This window comes from Carassius auratus, chromosome 25 (genome assembly GCF_003368295.1).
Source record: "Carassius auratus strain Wakin chromosome 25, ASM336829v1, whole genome shotgun sequence".
Lineage (NCBI taxonomy): Eukaryota > Metazoa > Chordata > Actinopteri > Cypriniformes > Cyprinidae > Carassius > Carassius auratus.
The window spans coordinates 21,374,040-21,389,012 of record NC_039267.1 but is presented as its reverse complement, the minus strand read 5'-3'; the positions used below and the strand labels follow the sequence as shown (position 1 = coordinate 21,389,012).

The window sequence follows — 14,973 nt, the reverse complement described above, 5'->3', positions numbered from 1 at the left end:
CATGAATTGACGTATAACGTCATTACCAATCAAAATGCACATTTATTTAAATGCAATGTGTGGGCGTTTTACACCGATCTCACAGTATCTCCTACATGTTTTACCACTCTAGGTGGCTTATTCGTTCGAATGACCACACCTAACCCCACCCCTAAACCTAACCCTCAGATATCATGCTAAATTATGATTTCTTGATACATTTTCGTGCACGTCCGTTCGCTGGGATCGAACCCATGATAGCATGATTACATATCAAGGTATAACGCAATAATCTACCAACTGAGCTACACGAAACGCAAACCAGAGTGCAAATAAAAGAGTACAAAACATTAATATGAAAACAACCTTTTGCCGATAGGGGCGCAATTGTAGTATACGCTCTGATGAGTCGTATTTCAGGGATTTGGACAAACGACCTATACAAGCGTATTGGTTGGAGGACAGGTTGAAATACTTATATATAAAATAAGTATTCTCAACTGAAACAAGTACAAAACCACTGTATTTGATATGTTACAACTCATGCTGATAAGTTTTAGAACAGACCTAATAATGTCAGTTGAGAGTCAAAAACTCAAGGAGTCTGCATTATTTAATTCTGTGTGGTTTTCTAAGGGAACTCTTAATGCTCTATATTGGTTGCTGAACACCTGAACACTACTTTATCAAACCTACTTTACTTCTCCCAGATCTGTCACACCATTTTTATACTGTAGCACAACTCCAGCATTAGTCATTCTATTTTTTTACCCATACAGCTCTTTTGGAGGTGTGTTTGTAATGTCGAAACATACAGTACAAAGGTACAACCTTTTTCCAAGCTCGGTAACAACATCAGCTTTTTCTTAGCTCTGCTACTTTACACAGATCCAAATAAGCTTTGACACTTAAAAAAAATGAAGAAAACTGTTTTTCAGTAGGGTATCAATGAAGTTAGATGTTTAACCAATGCATGGCAAACTAAATATCACATGCTTTTATATGTTGGTTTATTAAGTTTGTATTATATTTACATCGATGCTCTCATTAAAAAAGTCTCAGAATGTTGTTCCCACTAGTTACACTTGAAGAAATAACTAGTGGTTGTACGTATACTGATCATTTATTAGGAGCTAGTTTAAATAAAATGTAATTGTAATGTGGAATGAGTTTTCGTTGGGAGCATGCGTCTGTTTCAATAAAGGCATGTTGTACACAAAACTAGCTACTTTTCATATGATGCTGATTTTATTTTATCTTTAATATTTGAGATACATTGAATAGTTCTCATACTAAATAATCAGACTTCTATGAGAACTCGATTATTGATGATTATTATTTAATTATTTTCTTTTATAATTGTATTACTTTTTCCGTTTAATGTAAATATCTATTGCTAAAAAAATGTATTTAGACATTTTGAGTTGTAAAAATGGAATACATTACGTGTAAACGGATACATTTAAAAAATATATTTAGATTTCATATACATTTTTTTTAATCAATCTGCTTAAAAACTTTAATTCCCAATATTATAAAACCAAGATATGTAATTGATTATATATCTGTTATATGCCAATATTGAGTTGTTTTTCACTTTGACAGCCCTCACTAACAAACAGTGATATCCTGTTTGTGAAGATTCACGCGCCGTGGGACACGCTGTGTAAATATGCTGAGCAGATGAACATCAGAATGCCCTTCAGGTAGAGATCACTGTCACCATGCTCTACTACACTTCATGCTGTACTGCACGTGCATGCGTTGTGACTGTATGATTTATATTTTTATAGGAAAAAGTGTTACTTCACAGACTGGAAGAAAAAAACGATGGGCAGGTAGGATACCACAGAGCTCTCACTGTTCTGTGTTTACACATACTTGGCTGATATTTAATTATTGCATTTTATTTGCATTCAAGTCAAAAGTTTCTCCGTTGCCTCCATTTAGTTCATTTTCTTCAAATTAAATTTGCGTCAGACTTTAGCTATAGAGTTAATTAGCCCAATATTTGTTTTACGTCTCAATGATAACTCAACCTTGTGATTTTGAGTTAATCAAGATTGATTTAATTTACATCAGAAAAGAGTTTGATTTTAGAAGTGACGGAGAGAGTGAAAGGCAGAAACTGCCATTACCCTATTTTCCGGACTATAAGTCACACTTTTTTTCATAGTTTGGCTGGTCCTGCGACTTATAGTCAGGTGCGACTTGTTTATCAAAATTTATTTGACAGAAACCGAGAGAAATGAACCAATAGAAAACATTACTCTATGCTCTAGCGCCCTCTCATGGTTGTAGACGGTAATGTTTTCTCTTGGTTCTTGGTTCTAAATAAATGCGACTTATAGTCCAGTGCGACTTATATACATTTTTTTCCTCGTCATGATGTATTTTTGGACTGATGTGACTTATACTCAGGTGCCACTTATAGTCCGAAAATTACGGTAATAATTTTTTTTTAGTCTGCTTGTTGGAGACTAAGTGTAATATCTAACTTTCGAGAAATGCTAATGTGAACGTATGTCCACAGTCGATTTCAGTTGAGATTTCGTCAGTTGAAGAGCTGGCTGCCCAGAAACCCCATGAAACTGGATAAAGAGGCGTTACCAGACCTGGAGGAAACCGACTGCTACACCGCCCCCTTCAGCAGGGCCAGAATGCACCAGTACGTCCCTCATCCATGACCTTGTTATAACCAAATCTCATGTCTTCTCAAAAAAACAAAAATTAATCAATGGCACCTTTTGCTTTCTGTGAATATGATACTGCAATTAAATAGCCATGGCTTCATATACATTTTCAGCCATGGTTTGCTAACTGAAGCTGAAACCACAATCCCACAACCTTCATCTACCCATGAGCTCGAGGGACTTATTGTGTCCACCGCAGGTTTTAGCCTCAGCTGACCCTTTCAGAGCAGATTTTCAGAGCACATACTTGATGCACTTGAGCCTGATGACTGTTTGTGAATGTTTGAGTTACTGGTTGCTGACATCCACTTTACAGATCAGAGATCAGTGGAAATGCATGTCCTCACAAAGAACTGTGTCCTGGAGCAGTAGAGTTAGTTTTTGTTAAGTGGCTGCTGTTAGTAAGGCTTCATTTGAGGCCGACCACAGGTTTTGAATGCACAGAAATGTTAGTAGAGGGAAAGTAAGGTTTAACCTGACAAACAACTTGAAACACTCTCTGCTGATATATTTTCCAATGCACTGCAGTGATAAAAACAACCGAGTGAAACAGATAATGTTTTTGTATTTTTTTTCTCTCATAGTAGCAGAAAGGTGTATCTCATGAAACCTGTCAGAAATGTCATTATTATTTATGCTGTTATGGTAATTATAAATATTTGGAATTATATTTTGCATTTTGTTTAACATTGTTCACATTTCCTAAATGTCGATTTTATTCGAGAGAAGGGAACTAGGTGAGTCCATATGATGATGCTATGAGGAACACCATTGTGTAAGTGCAGCTACTCCAATCTTAATTGGTGCTGCATCACTCGTGATGTTTAATGGCAAACATCTTTATAGTATTCCTGCAGCCAGTGATGGGGGTAATGCTTTACAAGTTACGCATGTTACTAAGCGTTATCAGATTACTTTCCCTAAGTAATTAGTAAAGGAATGCATTACTTTTATTTTTACAAGAAAAGTTGCTTTTTATAAATAAATAAATTATGCAATTAGTTACTTTTTGTGGAGTAACACAATATTGTAATGCATTAATTTTAGTAATTTCCCCAACACTGCCCACAGAAAAGCAAGCTTCTGATAGGCTAAAGCAAGTCACTTAGGTATGGCAAGAGGATGCAGCATCTTGCTACCTTCTCAGGGAACCATTGCTTCAGTCATAACCCAAGGTGTTCCCTTTTAAGGGAACTTGCACTGTGTCCAAATGATGACGCTATGAGGAACAAAATATATGAAAGTGCCCCAGTTATATATTTGAAAGGTTCATAATTTGATTTCGGGAGTCCCCAATAAAAGGTTCACTTACTTGCACTTGAATCATCTCTCATGAAAACAGTGTCACAGTGCAAAATATATTTTATAGGCAAATTCTATAAGGATATTTGGGATTCATTTGATTTTGAGGTGAAATATTGACACCTTGGAATTATAATATTCTATCTGACATTTTTGTCAAAATGTTTTATATTATGTGACATCTTATTTACGTTAGGTGAGGTGTCTTTTGTTAGCTGTGTAAATTTTGGGCCTTTTTAGGAAACAAAAATGGTTTCTATCTACAGAAGTCTATGGAATGCAAAAATTTGGAACTCAGTGTCTCAAAACTGCTCAGAAGGCAGAACCTTATAATAACAAGGCAGCAGTATCACCTGAAAATGTTCTTGACAGGTCCTGTGAGATTAATTTCATCCAGGAAGAAAGCCAATCTTTAATGAATGAATTTGTCTGTATGCTGAGACGGCTTTGAGCCACAAAATCTGCTCTGAGCTTTATGTGTTTGGTCAGCTGTGATCCTCTCTAATTTAATATTTACACTGTACTAAAGCTATGAGTACTGATCTCTAGGCTGCTTTGATGTATTTATATTTACTGTATTCAGTTTAATGCATGCTTTAATACATGCAACTTATACAACAAATTTCTGTATTAAACAATGTACTTTGCTTTCTTGAAGTTTTACCATCAACAACAGAGAGACGTTTTTCTCAAACTCAACCAGAAGCAGGATAGTACATCATGTACTGCAGCGCACAAAGTACGAGGACGGGAAGTCTAAGATGGGTAAGAAGAAGCTAAACCCTTCCAAACATCTTCATCAAATGTGTCACACACACTCCTTTCTCACTCCGCAGTCACTAACATCTATCTTTATCACATACACAATGATATATCATATCTCTGACTCATTATTAATACCATTTCTCTTTCTCATACCTTTCTTTTATATATGGTCTTTTTTTAAGTAATGGTTATTAAGAAGCTTAAGAATCTTTTTTTTTTTTTGAAAAATGTTAATTTAGAACTGAAATAAATAAAATGAAACACAAAAATACAGAAAATAAAACTGAAATGCAAATCAAATTAACACCATATAGGGGAAAAACTGATTATAAAGGACAAAAGCGCACAACAAAATTTATAAAACACACTAAAATTAAAAAAGAAAACTGAAGAAATAAGTCAAAATATTTAGTCAAGTTGCCTTTACATTTATTTAAGAGTTAAGAGTATGTAAATCATATAATACTGCTGTTTTCATGAAATTCACCCATTGTCAATAGATTTCTGAATAGTTGTCGACACATATTTGAAGAGATGTGATATAGTTTTTTCTGCAACAACCTACTATATTCCTCTGACCTTTTTAACTGAATGCCTCTAATCTCTCTGCTAGTCCTCTCATTTTATTATCACACTTATGCACTTCTTATTTGGCTCTCTTGTCTGCTTGCTCTTGTGGTTTTCTGCTGATTAAAGCTGGCCTTGCAATTGGGATTTACATGTTAATAAATGAATAGCAGTAACCGCCCACTCGCTCAGACCGGATCAGATAGGGAGAAGAAATCTCAATCCCCCATAAATCCCTGCACTCAATCGTGCCACTGCAGCTCAGCTCAATGTCCTACTAGTGAACTCAAAACATCTGCAGAAGATGAAACCTAACTGTAAAACTGTGAGTTTTTATCAAATAGCTCTTCTGTTACAGTCAATAATGCATCTGTGGCTCTCAAGCCTTAAAGGAATGTTCTGGGTTAAATAGTAGCTGTGTTTGTGGCATAATGTCAGAAATAATGTAAAATTTGCAATAAAAGTAACCTTTTTCTGTGTAAATCCCAATCCAGGCTCATTGGAAATATGTGACTCTGCCTCAACGTGCCTCAATATTTCTGTGAAACCTGAAATATGTTGATCTAGGTACATCTTGCTGCACTTTTCAGGTAACATATAAACAGCAAACACAATAAGTAAATATATTTTTTTCTCCATTGCTGATGCAGATTAACATAAATCTCAGTTTTGTGAAAAAATAAAAAATAATAATGATAATAAAATATATAAATAAATAAATAATGTGTACAATATGGATGCTAAATAACATTTTAGTGTTTGTAGCACGTAGCATGTTTCACAGCAAGTTTTAAAGTGAAATGTCTATTTCAACTGGAAACTGCAGTAAGATTTATAAATACTGCAGGTACAAGTCATGTATTTCCCTTTCTGTGTGATGCCTCATTTTCCTAGAAAATTAGAACAAAACAAAAATTACCAAAAGGAAAAACTTAGGCAGAAGTCATAGTTGATAAATGATTAATTGTGAGAATTGGACCTTAAAATAAAATATGACTATATATTTATTTTTTGGGGTGAACTGTCCCTTTAAAACAAGTACAGCGTTTTTTTGTTGTAGTTGTTGTTGATTTTATTTTTTTTTGTCTAAAGATCAACAGAAACTGAGAGTTGGAAAGCTTATGAATATTTCAACCAAAGATGAACAATCTGTCATCATTTTCTCACTCACGTTTTTCCAAATGAGGACGCTCTTTTCCATGCATCATGCAAAGAATTGGAACTGAAGCTTTTTCAAAGAACAAAACCTTAAATAAATAATAAATAAAGCTTTAAAAAGCTTTAAAAAAAAAAAAAAAAAAAAAAAAAAAACTCAAACCCCCAAGAAAATATAAAAAACATGGTTAATTTAACTTTCCTATAACATTTTTCACATTGCAAAATGATTAAATCAAGAACACTTCTACTCTGCAAAGAGAAAAATACACTTTTACACAGTTGGCATAAATATAAAATAACATCACTGCCTGTCTCCATTATTAGAGTTAAATAAAATGATTCTGGAACAACATAGTGAATGATAATATAATTTTGGTAGAACTATTCCTAGGTCCCTTGTCAAAAAGTAGTCTCGCGTCACCCTGAAGGTCTGGAATTCATGGCAGCTTTCGTTGGTCAAGACCCGCCCATGAGGCCGTTTGACCGACACGTTCAACATCCAATCACAGTTTGTTTCATTCATCGTCACATTTTGAGGTGTGGAGATTTCAACACAGTAAGGTCTCGGATGTAATTTAAAGATTCTATGCCGCAAACTTTAAATATTTCACATACTTTTGAAAATCCAGCGTTTGATTGATCCTGATAAGCGCTGTTCGTCACAGTTGTAAACACGACGGCTTTCTTCTTTCGTGAGGGGGTTTGGCGCCACATTATCTTTGTTTCCAGGCAGAACATTAAAGAACATGACACAAACGTCTCTCACTGGAAATCCTGTAGAATTCAACCAATCCGATAACAACTTCGACATTTCCTGAAGCGTTTCCACTTTTGTGTCCCATATGCATCAGACATTTAGCTAGCATTGCTTGAAAAAGGTGGTGTACAAATGGTCCCTTCAGTGAACAGTGAGTCAGGTTTCTACAGCCACTACTTCCTTGTTCGCTCTCATGCGAAGGCCATTCAGAATATTAACTTTGAAACAGATCCTTGGGCAAATATGCAACGAGGACTAGTTCACTGCCTGTAGATCAGAAAGACACACACTTTCACTTTCAAAAAGCACCCCCATCAAAGATCGCACTTTTACGAAATGTAGGCACACAGCTCTTCTCCCTCTAAGACGAAAGGGAATCCGCATCTTGAATTAGCTCAGTGACTGGCTGGTGCTAGCTGGATCAGAATGGGAACTTATTACTCACAAGTCGTGGTTGCTCAGCCATCTGGAGCGTCTTTTGCTGAGATTCAATTCAGCCAAGAGTTTTCTGAGTCCCAGATGGCGAGTGTCCCCTCCAATATTGGCTCAAAAATCATGTTCCGTCCCATGCTTGGTGCCTGGGCCTGTGTTTTTATCAGGGTATTAAAGGGTTAATATGACGTTGCTTCAAAGAACATTATTTTGTGTATTTTTGTAATGCAATGTGTTTATGCGGTTTAAAGGGGTCATGAAAAGAGAAACCAAATTTGCCTTGATCTTTTGGAATATAAGAGGTCTTTGTACCATTAAAACGTCCTGCAAGTTTCATAGCTTAAGATGTCCTCCCCATTATAAACGAGCCATTTATTTAATCAAGCTCTAAATACAGCTCGTTCTGGATCCATGGTAAGAAGTGACGTCACGGTGCGAAGTGACGTTCCAACCATTTGCATATCACCGCCTCCAGCACAAGACAACTACGCTCATTTCGGATCGTTGTCGAGCCGCGCGCCACACAAGTGTTCAGTCGACGGACAGCGAGTGGGTCTGTGTACAGGAAAATTACAATGCCATGCAGATGTGCTGTTCCTGACTGTGGACAAACAACATCTTTGAATACGCTGCCGAAAGATCCTGACGTCAGGGGAAATGTAGAATTGTCATTTAAGGGTATTTACAATATTACTTTTAATCACTGGCTAATATAAACACATTTGTATAAGAGAATCTTGAAAATATGTTGACTTTCTAGTAGGCCTACATGTAATAGAAGATTAAAAATGTTGCTTTATCAATGCTGCATCTTCAAATATGGCCTGTGCATGCATTTTTGTCCGTGGTAAATCCTATCATTTCATTGAAATTAGGTAAATAATGTTAAACTGTTAGCATATTAAGCTATAGAATAATTATGCTACAATAATCCGTTTTCAAGTGTCTCGGGTTACATTTTTTTTATTAATTCAAAATAGTTTCACTTTCCATGTGGACACGGGCTGATCCAGTCTTCGTTGTTGTGGTGATGGTTCATTTTCCTCTGATTCCTCATCTGATTCCGGCTCAAACATATAAGGTTTTATCATTGCAAGAGCCATCGCTTCGAATGCATGACCCGCTACTAAACAGTTACGCTCAATCCGCAAATGTTCCGTCAAATGTCGTTAGCCAATCATAACAGTGGGCGTTAACACTGAACTCTTAAAGGGGAAACAACCCAAAAACAGACTGTTTGAATCAAAGGATGAGAAACAGGGTCGGAAAATGTCATAATTCACTACATTTTTTTTTATAACTATAGTAATACTATAATTGCACCTAGGGGACCATAATAATAAAATAAAAAAAAACATGTCATGACCCCTTTAAGTAAAATAAAAACACATTATTTTCCACATAATGTACATTATTGTAGCTGGACGTTTTGACGTTTGCGTACAAAGTGTTGGCATCGATCAGAAGCAATATTTCCACCACTCAAGCGCTGAACTGACCCTCGTTCGTAAGGCAGTCGAGTCCGTGGTAAAATGTTAGCACAGATGTATAGGACTTTTTCCTTCGCAAGTAAAAGTTAACCACCGTGTCCTCAGCGGTCTGTGGAGACTCCTATGTTTGTTTGATCCCAACACACAACACATTGTACCTCCAGCAGCTACAGCAAGAGAACAGTAATGACGGACCGCTGTTTCTTTCTTTATTTTTAAATGTCTGGATTAGACCAAGAAGTGCTTTGGGCTGTTTTGTGAGATTCATCCATTTAGTGTGTTGTAAATGTTGTAATAATTACATACAGTATTGAAACAGAAATAGACAATATGAGTTAAATGCTTTATATTACATTGATATTAAAGCAATAGTTTTTCTTCTGTTTTCATGTGAATGTTTTTGTACTTTAAACAAACTGGGAAATTAACACCTGCAACCTGCTAGCTTTTAATGGACTATAGGAAATATTTAAGTGACAGATATATTTATAACTCCATATTGATGACTAAATAAAACAATTCATGAACTATTTTCTTTTGAACTATTGTCTCTAGTAAAAATATAAAATCTCAGTGTTCTCCACTGTTACAGGAGCTACAGAAATACCGGAGTTGTGTTGTTACTTTTTTATTGCTGTTTTATTGTCCGCTTGGTACTAACTTGGTATTTTGCATATTCCTCATAAAAATACCTTTACCTAAAGAAATATATCTTGACAATTTTGAGCCCTTTTCCATCAGTTTTCTCCTACAGCTATTCGATATAGGCTTAATCCAATTGCTGAAGTTCACACTATCCAGGCACTCACTTGCACCCACATATTGAAAAGGCAAGCTCCACCACTTTTATTGAAAATGATTTGTGTTCTCAGTCATTATTTTCCCGAGCATCTCCCCTTGCTGTACTTTCGTCTCTGCCGTCAGCAGGCCAATTTCACTTCTGCTGTTATCTGTTTGTAAATGAGTCTCTTGTCAGAAGCCAAACATGTACGAGGATGGATGTCATGTTAGCCGCAAGTTAATCAAGCAGTAAAATCACAAAATAAATGCAGTCAGACGCACCCCACTAGAACTAATTGAAAAGCAGTGTGATTTTATTTCTTAACATATATTAACTGTGCCAAAACATGAATAGTGTAATTTTATTTATTTATTTATTTTGTGCTGCATTTGCAATACTTCAAACATCATACAGTATTTCAGAATATACGACCTGTGTAAACGATGCATTTATAACACTGTATATATATATGTATGTATATGGGTAATAGAAAGTTAACTGAGGCCCTTCCTATAAATATGTAGTGCACTTTATTAAAATTTAATACATAAGTTACTTGACTGGTTAGAAGAATTGGGCATTCACTAGTCGCTCTGGTTGATTTCGCAACCTCATCCTAACTAACCCATCTGTTTCTGGAGTCAAAATGTGTGTTGTGTACAATTAGAAAATTTGAAACATCCCACAATGTATCTTTATGGATTTTGTTGTGTTGCATTTTTTCATTATTTTCTGTTATTTCCTTCCATTTGTGGTGTCTGGGATGATGGTCAATGTTTAATGTGAAATGATATGTTGTGTTTATGAAAGTTTCTTTAAAAAAAGGTTAGAAAATGCTTGTTTTATTCAGTTTCCATCTATTTTGTAGGTATTAATCGCTTACTTGGTAACAGCACATATGAGGCAGCGTTTCCTCCACATGAGGTAAAATTCTTGAAATTTATTTTTTTTACCTCGATTGTTTTGTTATTGATGAAGTGTTTGTGTGTGATATGGAAAACTTTGCTTTTGTATTTCTAGGGAAGTTATAAAAGCAGACATCCGATTAAAACCCATGGGGCTCAAAACCACAGACACCTTCTGTACGAGAGATGGGCGCGCTGGGGGATCTGGTACAAATACCAGCCTCTAGACCTCATACGGTAAACACACACACAGCAGTAAAGAAAAAAAACTGTTCAAGTTCAAGTTCAAGTCTGCTTTATTGTCACATGTTTTTCCACATGTACAGTACAGAGATTCGATATTGCATTACTCTCAGACCCCGGTGCATACAGATATCATTAACATTAAAGCCTAAACATCTAGATCAAAATATAAAATCTAGATACAACTATACAATAAGGGAATGTTAAAAAAGACATATAATATAATTAAATATAAAGTTAAATAAAGCAGCGCAAGGCAAATGACAGATATAGTGCAAATCAATGAAGTAAACAACAGTGCAGATAAAAGATTATTTAGGGCAAAAACAAAAGCTTATTAAGACGGATTAAAGTGACAAAGGGCTCAAGAGCAGTTATTTTATTTAACTGACTGATGAGGTAGAGGAATTACACCACAGTTCCATGGAGAATGAGGTAGTGAGCAGACCAATGCTGCACAAAGTGACTGGTGCATGTCATCGTATATTAGTGTGTGTGTGTGGGGGGGGGGGGCAGTGATGCCTAGGGCAGAAGAGGGGGGGGGGCAGGTTTGGGAGGGAGTTCAGCTTCCTGACAGCCTGGTAGATGAAGCTGTCCTTCAGTCTGCTGGTCCTGGCCTGGCCTTTTATATAATATAACACAGTATATATAATATAGAAGTGTCTGGACACTTTTGGACACATTGGTTCATATTCAGTTAAGCACTAATATCTATTTGGTGATTGAGAAATTACCCCCTGAAAAATATAATTTAACATGATTATTGTGTTAGATGAGAAAATCATTGGAAAGCATTACAAAATTAGCTTTAGAAAGAAATGTTTGAATCAATATTGCATAAATATTGATATTAAATGGGTATTACTCTTTTTAAACCAATATTGAAATATGAAACTAAAACTGCCAGTAGGCACAAAACACAACTGTGATGATCTGAGCCAGATATTTACAATGATTTACTATGCATATGATTTTTTACATTAATCTTGAAAACACAATTAAGTGCCTTGTGAATAAAGCCTTAGAGCCTAGTCTTCATAAAAGCTTTCAGTCTGTTTGTTTGAGGCTTTCTCAAAAGCTCTTGGAGACTAGAAAGGCAGTCAAATCCTGAAAGGAAATATTTGCTGTGTGAGAACAGTTAATCACTAACTCATTCATATGTGCAGGACTGTAATGGTGTGGCTGACCGCGTCTTTCTTGTGCAAATCTCTGCTGTAGACAAACAGAGCGAGAGAAAATGCAGTCTCAGGCTCATAACATATGTATATTGAGGCTGAATTAGATCACTCAGCTCTTAAAGTGGAGACAGAAAAATAATTGCGATGGTGATCTGCAGACTCAGCATCTCTCTGAGAGTAAGGTCACCCTCCATTTTCAGAATGAGGTAACCGTCCAGACCTGTTATGTTTTAAGTGAATGGATGTTCCTGTTTTAGTCACCTTGAGTCTTTCCTGCTGTTAATCTACATTATGTATCTATCCTATGTATCTGGGGCATATAGGGTCACTGTGTGTGTGTGTGTGTGTGTGTGTGTGTGTGTGTGTGTGTGTGTGTGTGTGTGTGCGTGTGTGTGTGTGTGTGTGTGTGTGTGTGTGTGTGTGTGTGTGTGTGTGTGTGTGTGTGCTCTTGTTTTTGTATCATATCAGGACACAACTCTGTATAATGACATGGGTATGACACGGGTATTACAAGGAGAGGGTGACTTATGAGGACATAACCCATGCCCCCATTTTTCAAAACGCTTATAAATCATACAGAATGAGGTTTTTTGAGAAAGTAAAAATGCACAAAGTTTCCTGTGAGGGTTAGGGTTAGGTGTAGGGTTGGTGAAGGACGATAGAATATACAGTTTCTACAGAATAAAAACCATTACACCTATGGGATGAACACACTTTTCACAAAAACAAATGTGTATGTGTTTGTGTGTGAGTGTCCATATATTCATTCATTAAAGACACTTTTACAATGCAATGATTTAAATAAAGTTTGCTTAGATTGGCTAAGAGTATCTATTTTGCCCACGCGGACAAGTTGACATCAGCAGAAAAGAAATCCAAAGTTCTGTCATGAAACTCTAGATGGCACAGTCTGATAGGTCTAATGCAATCTGACTTAATGACATCATCACATGGCACAGAGGATTGGTTGTTTTTGCATTAGCAGCCAATGAGCTCGCTGCTCAACACTCTACTCGGGTAGTGCTTGCTGTAGCAGTTGCACTGGACACTTTGAGACACTTCTTTAGAACTAAAAAAAAAATCTAATTTATAACACATGCTGGTTTCTACTAAATAATGACATAATCTAGACACTATGAACATTGGACAGTAGAATATTTACAGTGGTGGCCAAAATTGTTAGAACACCTGACAGATCTGAAAATATTGACCTTTTTTGCCTCCAAAACATGTTTTTTTTTTTCATAATGTTCATGAAACATGCAGATGGTTGCTCTGAGCACAAAAAAATATATATATTAATAATTAAATAAATAAATACAATTAATTCATCAGATTAAGTGATTTGTGTTGTTCTATCGACGTTTAACTTTAATGTTTGGTATGTCCACCTTTTGCAGCAATTACAGCAGCACATCTCTCTGACATAGTGTCAGTATATTTCCTGAGAACTTGCCCTCCCATGCCTTCTGCCAATCAGGCCAAAGACTTTCCTTTGAATATACAGTAATGTGAATCAAAATTATTAGCTGCTATAAATATGAATGGAGCCCCAATAAATGTCTTTTCTTGCTGATGTTTCATAGGCGGTACTTCGGGGAGAAGATTGGGTTGTATTTTGCCTGGTTGGGCTGGTATACAGGTATGCTGATCCCTGCTGCGCTAGTCGGCCTCTTTGTCTTCCTCTATGGGCTTTTCACCATGGACTCCAGCCAAGTAAGGTTAGTCCCTGCAGGTATGTTTTGTTATTTCAGAATAACCCCCAGTATGCCTGGACCAGGTCCCAGTAGTCCATATGTCAAAGTTTACCTGTAATGATGCCATTTTCATTCACCAGTGTCCATTGTTTCCCCAATAAAGCACTGATTCAGATTCGTTTTTCTGTTGTGTTTCAGTAAAGAGATATGTGAGGCCAACACCACCATCATGTGCCCCATGTGTGAAGGCAACTGCAGCTCTTGGACTCTGAGCGACAGCTGTGTCTATGCAAAGGTACCGTACATCCACCTTCTACTGGAATAAACAACATAAGACCCCTTAGGCAATTTGAGAAGATAAGTAAAAGTGACAGATTTTTTATGTTTTGGTTTAATATAAGCCAGCCACCCAAATGGTCCTCCTCAAACACAGTGTCCCATCTCGATTTTTGATCCTGATAATGTCATTGATTCAGTTTACATCTGCCATTTTGTGTCTTGGCATCTGTCCTTGTAATAAAATCATAATTTGTAAATGTGGGAACATGAAAATTCAAAGGTCAAGAAAACAATACGTCTTGGTTTTGTGTTTCGATAATTAAAGATTCTTTTCCTGTAGACATTTTAATCCAAATACAATTTGTTTTGCTGAAAAGTTGTTTCACTTCGATGTTTTAGTCTAAAGACATGGTTTACATTTGATTACAGAATGACTGTTTTTTATTTTTTATTCTAGACTCATTAGGAAAGAATGTTTTGTCTGAAGTCAAAGACATTCATGTGTTTTAAATTAGTTTGGTCAGACAGATTGCCCAGGCTGTGCAGGCAGTTAAAAGACAAAAAAAATGGTGGTGACATGCCTGAGAGAGACTAAGATCTGAATAAAACATACACAATTGGTTCCTGGCTAGAGGAGTGTTATTGCTTAAAGATTGCTCTTTCATAGCTCAAAAGACAATGTTGTCAGTTCTTTCTTGGCAACCCACTACTGTCATGAGTCTGGAAGCTACTGTCCTTAAACCTTCA

The 14,973-nt window shown here is 36.2% G+C and overlaps 1 protein-coding gene across 3 annotated transcripts in view; it reads left to right on the top strand.

The window, feature by feature from the left end:
• LOC113043758 (anoctamin-3-like) overlaps positions 1-14,973 on the top strand; it is a 61,460-nt gene that overhangs the window by 17,210 nt on the left and 29,277 nt on the right. For all 3 annotated transcript variants that reach the window (XM_026203336.1, XM_026203335.1, XM_026203337.1), the window contains exons 5-12: positions 1,585-1,685; positions 1,773-1,817; positions 2,513-2,647; positions 4,633-4,739; positions 10,793-10,848; positions 10,945-11,066; positions 13,837-13,971; positions 14,146-14,242. In XM_026203336.1, coding sequence (XP_026059121.1) covers positions 1,585-1,685; positions 1,773-1,817; positions 2,513-2,647; positions 4,633-4,739; positions 10,793-10,848; positions 10,945-11,066; positions 13,837-13,971; positions 14,146-14,242 — 798 coding nt within the window. The remainder of the gene's footprint in view (positions 1-1,584; positions 1,686-1,772; positions 1,818-2,512; positions 2,648-4,632; positions 4,740-10,792; positions 10,849-10,944; positions 11,067-13,836; positions 13,972-14,145; positions 14,243-14,973) is intronic.